Source organism: Terrapene carolina, unplaced genomic scaffold (genome assembly GCF_002925995.2).
Source record: "Terrapene carolina triunguis isolate 2854851 unplaced genomic scaffold, T_m_triunguis-2.0 Scaffold30129, whole genome shotgun sequence".
NCBI lineage: Eukaryota > Metazoa > Chordata > Testudines > Emydidae > Terrapene > Terrapene triunguis.
Genome location: NW_020694480.1, coordinates 48,267 through 59,578, shown reverse-complemented (window position 1 = coordinate 59,578; position 11,312 = coordinate 48,267). Strand labels below are relative to the sequence as shown.

The 11,312-nt window shown below is 50.7% G+C and overlaps 1 protein-coding gene across 1 annotated transcript; it reads right to left on the bottom strand.

Annotated features, from left to right (window-relative positions):
* Positions 1 to 8,109: 8,109 nt before the first annotated feature.
* LOC112124962 (interferon-inducible GTPase 5-like) lies at positions 8,110 to 9,411 on the bottom strand. Its single transcript, XM_024223418.1, has one exon. It carries the CDS (start codon positions 9,409 to 9,411, stop codon positions 8,110 to 8,112), a length of 1,302 nt encoding a protein of 433 aa, XP_024079186.1.
* Between the last annotated feature and the right edge of the window lie 1,901 nt (positions 9,412 to 11,312).

Below are 11,312 nucleotides of genomic sequence, written 5' to 3'. Positions count from 1 at the left end.
CCAGGTTCCTCCCCCTTTCTATTAAAAGGTTTCTCTGCTATACACAGGCTCAGTGCTCGTGAGTGGGGAAGTGGTGTCTCTTGGACACGCCAGGGGTGGCGTTTAATTTCCCCAGATCACTGGGTGGGGGCTGGAGCTGGTTCTGTGTTGTGTTGTTAAGGGGGACTCCTGGATATTGAGCCTGGCCCTTGTTTGGTGCCGACTCCACCTGGCAGGAGGGTCACAGAATCATGAACTCTTATCATTTCATGGTCACCTTCTGCTACCAGACACCTCTGTGTTCTTGGGGAACCAGGGTGCAGTATCCAGCCTGACTCATGAAAGACACCCCCCCCCTCCCCAGCCTCTGCTTAAACCAAAACCCATCAGAGGAAGAAAACTTGCAGAGAGCAGTGAAGGGCGTTGGGAGACACACCTAGACCCCTCCTGGCAAGGGAGACAAGATTAAGACATCTCCATTAGCATACAGAATGGAGAGCAGAGACAACTCCCCTAGCCTCATCTGCATGAAAGATGGGACAGGAAGATATCTCAATTTACATACAGAATGGAGAACAGAGAACCACACTGAATTCTGGGACCAGAAAAAGCAGGGAAGCACTGCATCCTGGGAATCTCTGCTCCAGATGCTAATGAACCTACGCCTGCACACACACCCAGCTCAGCAATTATCAGACCAATTCTAGTAATGAATCCTTAATTGATATCCAAATACTGAAGCAGCCTAGTTGCATTGTGAGCTCCCTGGAAGAAAACACCACCCATAGCCAAGAGTGATCAGCTCCTACTGTCTAGCCTAAAAAAAACCCTTGAGTCATCAGCTTACCTATAAACAAATCTAGTGTTCTCCCTTGGACCATTGTATTTTCTCTACAAAAATCCCTACTCACCCTCTAGTCAGGGTTCTGATGCCTGGATCCAAACTCCGCATCAGTTCCACTGGGACTCCATCTTCTCCTGACTGATCGTGCTGGGGGCTTTGCCTGTCTCCAGCATTCAGGACCCTCAGCTACCACCATCACCTAGGAACCCCGACCAGTTCAAGCCTCATGGAGTGGGTGAGATCCCCCCTCTTTCTCTCTCTCTGTTTTCCTTTCTACCTTAGGTATTAACCTTTAATCATGTATGTTATGTTGGTTTAGTCCTCCTTGTGTAGTTATCACTGTTATTCAATAAATAACTTCTATGGTTAAGTTGGTTGCTTCTCTCTCTCTTGCTGAACTTTACTCGTTTGTGTTTTTAGTTTCCCCCATTCACTCTACAGCAACGCTTCTTTTACCTAAGCTAAAGATCCCTGCAGTGCCCAAAATACTGTGGGGTTTGCTCATCGAGTAGGTTACTGCCAATACAATTGTGTTGGGGGAGTGGGGATAGGGACGTGCTGAATCTGGGACACATAAGGGTAACAGCTTGAAAGTGCTGCATGATCCAGTCCATGGAGCCCAGGAGCATATAAGGGGTCAGCTTGACAGTGCTGATTGACCCGGTCTGCTCAGACTTGCTCTGTTAATGTACGGGTGGGGGTGGGGGTGTTCATCCGGTTCTGGGGCTGGAGAAACCCAGCCCTAGGGACCCTAGGTCCTGCAGGATAGCTCCATTGGGAGGGGACTTGCAGAAGGGAGAAGTAGAGCTCCATATGAAAACACAAGTGACACAAGCAGTACATTGACAGGATTACAGAACCCCCTTCCCCGAGGAGTAACCCAAATAAATGAGCATACCCCAAAGTAATGGGCACATCTGGTAACACTTCACCCAAGCTGCCTTCCACCTTCACATTCTCAACCAGTTCCTCCCGGTTTGTCAGACTCAAACCCAGAACAGCCTCTGCCCTAGTCACTTTCTCCACCTCCCTTAATAAAAAACTCGTCTCCAGTGGAGCAGGTCACTCGCCCATGGGAACCTGAGCTTCCACAGCCGATCAAGTCACTCACTCGCCCTTTCCTCTGCAGACACAGAGTCAGCTCAGCCCAGAGACTTTGGGCTCTGCACAATGAGGCTTCTCCAGGAACGGCTCCCAGATGGGCCAAAACTCCCTGAGGGACAAGCCCCTGCAGCCCCTTGTCCTCATTCACATCTCCTGTCCTTGGGGATCTTGTGAGGGCGGTAGGACAAGAGTCCTGTTCCTGCTGGCTTTAGGAGAGAGGTGGTTGGGGGCGTCAGGACAGCAGGAAACCTGGAGGAAGAGCAGGGACATATTCCCACCAGTCACTGCTGCTCCATGGGAAATACGCTCTGGGCATCCCCCAACTAGCTATGAGGTGTCACTGCTGCTCCCATCCTAGGGAGCTGGTGGGGAGAGGACACACTCTGTGCATTACCCGGACTGGCCACCAGGTGTCACTGCTGCTCCAAGGCTGACACACTGCAGGTTCAGGAGCAGGAGCAGGGTCAGTTCTAAGGGTCAGATTTCCAGGAGTCCTTGTGGACTAGACTGACTAACAAATTTATTTGGGCATAAGCTTTCGTGGGCTAAAACCCACTTCATCAGATGCATGCAGTGGAAAATACAGTAGGAAGATATATATATACACAGAGAACATGAAACAATGGGTGTTACCAAACACACTATAACGAGACTCATGAGTTAAGGTGAGATATTATCAGCAGGAGAGAAAAAAAACTTTTTGTAGTGGTAATGAGAATGGCCCATTTCCAGCAGTTGACAAGAAGGTGTGAGGAACTGTAGGGGGAAAAAATAAACTTGGGGAAATAGTTTTCCTTTGTGTAATGACCCATCCACTCCCAGGCTTTATTCAAGCCTAATTTAATGGTGTCCAATTTGCAAATTAATTCCAATTCAGCAGTCTCTCGTTGGAGTCTGTTTTTGAAGTATTTTTGTTGTAATATTGCGACTTTTAGATCTGTAATCGAGTGACCAGGGTAATGTTTCCTTCATTAGCGCAACAGTGACACCTGGTGGCTAATTAGGGTAATGCACAGAGTGTATTTTTTAGGTGGAACAGCAGTGACTGTGCATTGCAAGTTACTGCTGCTTCATTAAGTATCAGAGGGGTAGCCGTGTTAGTCTGGATCTGTAAAAGCAGCAAAGAGTCCTGTGGCACTTTATAGACTAACAGATGTATAGGAGCATGAGCTTTCGTGGGTGAATACCCACTTCGTCGGATGCATGTAGTGGAAATTTCCAGAGGCAGGTATAAATATGCAAGCAAGAGTGAGTCAGATAAAACCTCTCCAACGCATCATCAGTGATCTACAACCCATCCTGGACAATGATCCCTCGCTTTCACAGGCCTTAGGTGGCAGGCCAGTCCTCACCCACAGACAACCCGCCAACCTGAAGCATATTCTCACCAGTAACTACACACCGCACCATAGTAACTCTAACTCAGGAACCAATCTATGCAACAAACCTCGATGCCAACTCTGCCCACATATCTACACCAGCAACACCATCACAGGACCTAACCGGATCAGCCACACCATCACCGGTTCATTCACTTGCACGTCCACCAATGTAATATACGCCATCATATGCCAGCAATGCCCCTCTGCTATGTACATCGGCCAAACTGGACAGTCCCTATGTAAAAGGATAAATGGATACAAGTCAGATATCAGGAATGGCAATATACAAAAACCTGTAGGAGAACACTTCAACCTCCCTGGACACACAATAGCAGATTTAAAGGTAGCCATCCTGCAGCAAAAAAAACTTCAGGACCAGACTCCAAAGAAACTGCTGAGCTTCAGTTCATCTGTAAATTTGACACCATCAGCTCAGGATTAAACAAAGACTGTGAATGGCTAGCCAACTACAAGAGCAGTTTCTCCTCCCTTGGTGTTCACACCTCAACTGCTAGCAGAGCACCTCACCCTCCCTGATTGAACTAACCTCGTTATCTCTAGCCTGACTCACTCTTGCTTGCATATTTATACCTGCCTCTGGAAATTTCCACTACATGCATCCGACAAAATGGGTATTCACCCATGAAAGCTCATGCTCCTATACGTCTGTTAGTCTATAAGGTGCCACAGGACTCTTTGCTGCTGCTTCATTAAGTAATAAAATCTGAATATAGAGCTGGGCACGGGGAGCCAGGACTCCTGGTTTCTATTGTGAGCTCGATGTCTATAGTTGTTGTGCAATCTTGAGCAAGTCTCTTATTTTCTCTGTGCTGCACTTTTCCCCTGTAAAATGGAGATCCTGCTCCATTGAGTCTGTGGCACAAATCCCGCTAGCTCCACTGGGAGCAGCACTGTGCCCAGAGAGGGATCACGGGGTTAATTCATATGTAGAAAAGACTGTGCTGAAAAGCTCAGGAAAGAATAGTTCATTATTAGGCAGTAATAATGGGGCTGTGGGAGCAAGACAAACAGTTCATAAGACAGTGAGAAATTGTGTTTGAGGGGAGAGGGGACCTTAATTTTGTCTTATGATTTAAGAACAAACCTGAGTACGTGACTGGGAGATTCTTCCCCTGAGACCCAGGCAGGTTTCTGTGGTTCCCAGACGAGCCTGGATTCTCTCCAAGTTCTGATCCTGATCTCGTCCCCAGGGGATCCGAGCACTTTCCCGTCAGGTATTATATGAGGTGACTGACATCTGTCACGTGTGATTCGGTGCCTCTCAGCCTCTCTTTCCACTGTGTGTGCAGTGGGGTGGTTTGTTGTGGGAGGTGTCACAGGCTGGCTGGCCCTTTAAGGCAAACCAAGCTCGGCCTGGCCTGTGAGCTAGCAGCAAGCCCCCCCCCGCTGGTGGTGATAGGGCAACTTAATGATACTTTGTGACCCCAGCTGGGCCAGGGCCAGGGCCAGGAAAAGACTATACAAGGGAGGGGGAACCCAGGTAGGGGCAGACCCAGGAGAGAGGAGTGTGAGCCCTGGGAGGTGGAGCACATGACTTATGAGGAGAGGCTGAGGGAACTGGGATTGTTTAGTCTGCAGAAGAGAAGAATGAGGGGGGATTTGATAGCTGCTTTCAACTACCTGAAAGGGGGTTCCAAAGAGGATGGATCTAGACTGTTCTCAGTGGTGGCAGATGACAGAACAAGGAGTAATGGTCTCAAGTCGCAGTGGGGGAGATTTAGGTTGGATATTAGAAAATCTTTTTCACTAGGAGGGTGGTGAAGCAGTGGAATGGGTTACCTAGGGAGGTGGTGGAATCTCCTTCCTTAGAGGTTTATAAGGTCAGGCTTGACAAAGCCCTGGCTGGGATGATTTAGTTGGGGATTGGTCCTGCTTTGAGCAGGGGGTTGGACTAGATGACCTCCTGAGGTCCCTTCCAACCCTGATAGTCTATGATTCTATGAAGTCCATGAGAGAAGGGAGGTACCAGAGGGAGCTCTCTGCTGGCATCTGCTGGAGGGCAAAGGGACTGAGTGAGGCCGTAGCTCATTTACATATCAACTGCGGATGGTTTGGGGACATCGGGGTTAAATGTGGCTACGTTCTGTAGTTGGGCTGATACTCTGGAGCAGTGGTCCCTAACCTTTTTCGTCTGGCGGGTGCCAGACAATGAGCCATGGAGGACCGTGGCGGCGGACGAGCATCTGCCGACATGCCGTCGACAAGCGGCAACGTCAATAGGTGTCGCTGCTAAAATGCCGCGGACAAGCAGCAGCATCCAGAGGCGTCCCGCCAAAGATCGGCGGCATTTTGGCGGCGATGCCTCTGGATGACGCTGCTTCTTGGTAGTATTTCGGTGGATGCTCGTCCGCTGGTTAATATGTGGGCGCATTTAGTTGGGCTGATACTCTGAAGAGTTCCCTGGTGGGAACCAGCTGGGCAAAGCCTGAACAGTGACTGGGATCAGGGTCTACGTTCACCTAAAGATTCTGGTGCAGGCTCCCTGTCCTAGCTGCTGAAATCATCGTAACAGCCCCAGAAGGGCTGAGTGGTGGCGGCGTTAGGTTTAAGGTCCAATGGCCGTGTCCCCACACAGGTTTAAACCCACTTCTGAAATCATCATAGCAGGATGGGAGGTCGAGCCCCAGGGACCCTGATTCTCTTGGATTCCTGCAGCCACAAACTGTGAGTGAGGGGCTGGGAGGCAGAACAAATTGCATCAGCCGCTCAGGGAGCAATTGGTGGGGGCTGTGACAGATGCGCCCTGAGACAGTAGATGGGGGAAGGTGTTGAACTGTAAATGTTTGTCCCAGCTCACCCCGTCCTTCCTCTTTCCTCCGCCAAAGTCCTTCTGTTTAACCCTCTGTTGACTGTACTGGTGACTGGGTACAGATTTGCCCAGCAAAGGTGCCCAGAGCGGATACAGGTTCCCAGGTTACTGGGTGGGGGCTCGAGTCACAGTTAAGGAACTGTAGAGAATCCCCCCGACCCTTGTTGCTGGTGACGCTGCTGCTTCAGGGTTTCGCTTCTTCTCCTCACAAACACCCTATGGATGCATTCCCCCCCCCCTCGTTAAACCCCCCAATTAGTGACGCTCTAGGGAAGAGCTCCTGTCTAGTGAGAGCAATGCCCTTAAACCATGGACATTTAGCAATGGTGAAATTCAGAGACACGGGCTCTTAGTCCAGATTAAATGCAAGTTTATTACAATTGAAATATTAAATCATTTCTACAAGACAAGAGGGGCCCGTTCTGGGGGTGTGGAAGGATCGCAGAACCGGACCGCTAATCATTATGGAAACAAAATCAACAAATCAATGGGTCATTGGGGGAAGGCAGAGGCTGACACACTGGCTATACATATGGCCAAACCAGCCGCAGTGTATCGAAGTCTCCAATTGCTCAAATGAATTGTTCAATCATCGGCTCTTCTAATAAACTACAGAATAGGCTCACACTGAGAATAGCAAATCAAGGAGCAATAGATGTACATAAACTCAGCATCAAACACTAAAGCCTCTCTCCACACAAACACACCAGCCATGAATGGGAGAACAGCCCAGCGTATAAGTGATAGCTGCCACTCAGCCAGGTAATTATCAAGCATCCAATATGGGTTTATCAGCCAGACACATCTTGACCCTTCTCCATTTAAATCCAGGGCCATTCACAGGGTTAATAGCACAGCCAGACACAGGTACTTCTCTGGACAAATCTACCTTTGCATAAGGAGCTGGTTAAACCTATGAGCACAGAGACAGAATTACAAGGATCAGTCTCAGCATTTCTTAATCAATTATTGTCTCACAGGAGAACCTAGGACCCCATCAGGAGACGGGCCTGTTGCGCTAGGTGCTGTACAGACACAGAAGAAAAGGACGGGCCCTGCCCCCAAGAGCGACAATTGAAGACTAGACCCAGCAGGCAGGTGCTCCAGGCAGACAGGGGAGCACAAGGGAGCAGGGAGATGGTTGGGATAACACAATGAGCAGCGCTCCCAGAGCTCCGGCCGTGGGCCATTGTCGAGTGATCCAGAGGGTCCATTGCAGGGGCGAGGCTGAAGGAGGCGTTCGCATGAGGTCAGTCCGGGGGCTCTGTGGAAGGTTACAGGAGGCTCCTCCCCGGACAGGGGCAGCCTGGGGGAAAGTGCGAAAGCATCTGTGCTAAAAAGCCTGTTTCATTTGCCTTGGGCCCTGCAGTGACGAGGGAGGAGTTGGCACCGGGGATTCGTCACCCAAGTCAGGTCAGGAATTAGGGTTTTTACGATTGTGTCTGAGTGAATTTACCCACATGCCCAACGTGGCGCCGGCCAAGGCTGCAATTTCAGGGCAACGGGAACCAAGTAGTGGAAAATCTGTGGCTAGAACGAGTCATTGTTGGTGTCGCTCCCTGTCGTTTCCCAGTGAAGAGTTCAATGGGCTCTGCCATGACCCTGCTCTCGGCTGGGGCCTGAAATAACCATTCCCTGAGCTCCCTGCAGAGAGCGTGAGGCACTGGGGACCCTGCGGAGCTTTATCACAACTTGGCCTCGTTCGCTGGGGAAATAAAGACAAAACAAAGAACAGGGTCAGTCAGGAACCGCCCCCCTTTTATTGAATTAAATTTTATATGACATCATTTTTATGGTGGATGGGAGACCTCAGTGGAAATGGAGGTCGGAGCTCAGTTATGGTGAAGTTTCACACCTGATGTGGAAAGGCAGCAATTTCATGAGAGTTCCCACAGATCTGAGCGCCGAGCTCCAGCTGGGACAGGGTCTTTACTTAGATACTTTCAGCCATGTGCTGACGTTTCATCATTTCACGGGGTGCGGGTGTTTTTGTGCTTTTTCTCTAAGTTTGACATGGCTTCCTCCATAACCACCTCCAGAACTCGGGCAGCGTCAGCAGCAGCAGCATCCAGGAAATTCTGCAACATGATCTTTGTGGTAGGGAGAGCAACTGCTGCAGCTGCCACAGAACCTACCACAGCACCTACCACGGGTATAAATTTTAATAACATTGTTGAGTATTGCACTGCCCCAGCACCGCACTTGGTCAGTAGCGTAATTACAAGATCTTTTGTTATTTCCTCGCTCAATGGGGACTTTATAATGGCCTTCAGCTCTGCAATGGGCTTGTTAGCCTGCCTAGCAAGTACAGCAAGAGACTTTTCATCAAGGCCGAAGTCCCTGCAGAACCCTTTCAGGGACGTCACCAGCATGGCAACATCACAAACAGTGGAGAGACCCGGGATAGGAACAGCAGCGACTCCGCATGACACCAGACTTTTCATCCATATCTGTGCTTGCAGTTGTTCTTTTTTCTTCTCCAAAGTTTCTTTAACAATGTTGGACAGGGACCGTAGAACAGCGCGTCTCTTGTGACTGGGGAGCTCATCCACTAGCGTTTCCTGCAATTTGGGAAAATCGTACTTGCCCAAGTACCATTTAGATACAAGAAAAACCCGTGAGGAGGCCACCCCTCCTGCTTCCAGCCCCTTGATGTAGTTCTCTCTGATGGCACTGAGGATCTCACTCTCACAGTACTGATGTGGCTTGTTCGCGGGAGCATTGCTCTGCTTCAAGGTTCCCTCCTTGTCACAGGAATCATTCTCATTTGTCAAATCCTGGTCCACCTTGGAGCGCACAAAGTAAAACTTCTTCCTCTGTCTCTGGATCTTCTGGGCGAGGCTAATGTCGTGGTATGTCAAGCGGGGGTTGGAGATGATGATGAAAAAGTCGTAGCGGCTGAACTCCATCTTCTCGAGGTACGTGTGTGATTTAAAATCTGGGGTCCCGATCCCTGGCAGATCCCAGACTGTTACATTTGGATATTCAGGGTGTCGGTAAGGAGTGGGCTCTATTGTTGTTTCAGTGACCCCTATTGCAGCAGCACCTTTATCTCTGTCCTTCAGGCCCCGGATGGCGTTGACAAAGGACGATATTCCAGAGCCCGCCTGCCCCGTGACAGCGATGTTGACAGTGATTTTATCAACCATCTCCAGAGCCTCTTTCGCTTTAGCAGCTGCTTTGATGAGGTTTCCTTCCCCAACAGCAGCCTTCAGTACTTCCATATCCCCTTCAGGTATCTTGGGAGGCTCTTTAGCATCTACCCCAGCCATGGCAGCTCCAGTGCACTGCTCAGCCTGCCTGGGAAGAAGCAATGAGAAATTCCATGTACGGTTAGTTTAGACAGGAGATAGACATCAGCTCACATGTGAAGGTGGAGTGGGAGTTTGGGCAGGAACAGGGAGAGGCGGAGTTAAGGTGACACTTTCCCCTAACCACAAGCACATAACCTTAACTTTGCCCCTATAGTAATGCCAGGAGAGACACCCCTCTGCTTTTCTGGGGACAGAAGGGCCCAGACAATGTGTGACATGTGAAATCCCACAAAAGGGTTAGTATTTTCTCAAGAGGAAGCCAAAGAATTTCCTTAAAGAAAGAAGAAGATTTCCATGAAGTGCTTGGAATGGTTAATAGCTCCCAATCAGCCTGCTGGGGCTTCTCCCACCCTGCAGACCTCAGCAAGTCCACAGGGAAGCGAGGAAGAACTTCCATGAGTGACACAGGGTGTGTATGGGGGGGGAGACTGGGTCACGATAAGGGTCTTGGAAGAAGCCAGAGGCATTTTCCTCCCTTCCTGTGACTCTCGGAACACTCCCCCACCCCCAGCCTCAGGCTCATTAGTTCTTCTGTCGACCCGGCCGTGTCTACAGTGGGGCTTTGGTCGGCTTGATTACATCGCACAGGATGTAATTAGGCTGACCTAACTCTAGTGTAGACCAGGCCTTGGAGGAAGTGGCGAGACAGAGCTTTATGGGCATAGAGCCCGCTGGAGGTGCAGGCGTGCGGATTTCAGAGTAAGGAAACTGCCTGTGGCTGTTTGTTTCTGCTGCGTTCAGCAAATCAGGACAGTGCGTGCGTGCTGTGTAAATAGATAAGATCACACCAAGACTAGACCTGTCTTGTATGTTTGCTTTCTCCTCCCAGAAACAGCCCTGTAAGTACTGGTGAACCACTTGGCCTAAAGGGGCAACAGCATGAAGGGGCTTTCATTTTAACTATCTCCCTTATTCCATCAATGGCTAATAGCCAGGATGGGCAGGGATGGTGTCCTTAGCCTGTTTGCCAGAAGCTGGGAATGGGCGACAGGGGATGGATCACATGATGATTCCCTGTTCTGTTCATTCCCTCTGGGGCACCTGGCATTGGCCACTGTCGGCAGACAGGATACTGGGCTAGATGGACCTTTGGTCTGACCTAGTCTGGCCGTTCTTCTGTTCCTATGTTCTTCTGTTCCCTGTGGCTATAGAGCCTTTTATGGAGAACCCCCTGCTTGTCGGTCTGTAGGATGGCGTCAGAGATGGTCTGAATTGTCCTTTTAGGGGAAAGAGGGAAAGTTCGTTTAGATGAGCTGGAGCGGCTGCTGCTGTTGATGCTGTCACAGTCTGACCCTGCCTGGTTTAAGGCAAATCCAGACAAACACACACAAAAGGGGAGAGGAAAGAGCAGCAAAGGGAGAAAATGCAGCTTCTGTCCCTGGGGCTGATTCTCACTTGCAGCCTCATGGCTGGAGTAACACTAGGGTTACCATTTTCAACACTGAAAAAAGAGGACACTCCACGGGGGCCCTGGCCCTGCCCCAACTCCGCCCCTTCCTCACCCCGGCCCCGCCCCAACTCTGCCCTGGCCCCGCCCCAACCCCGCCCCTTCCCCAAAGTCCCTGCCCCAACTCTGTCCCCTCCTCTGAGCACCCCGCATTCCCCCTCCTCCCTCCCGCTCTGATCTTGGTTGGGAGTTGCTAAGTGCTTCCCTGCTCCCCACTCGCCCTGCAGCCTCTGCACCCCCTCACCCCTGCAGCCTCTGAGACCCCTGCTCCCCACTCGCCCTGCAGCCCCTGCACCCCCCTACCCCTGCAGCCTCTGCGCCCCCTGCCTGCCCTGCTCCTGCGCCCCCTGCACTCCCCGCCCCTACAGCCTCTGTGACCCCTGCTCCCCACTCTCCCTGCAGCCCCTGCACC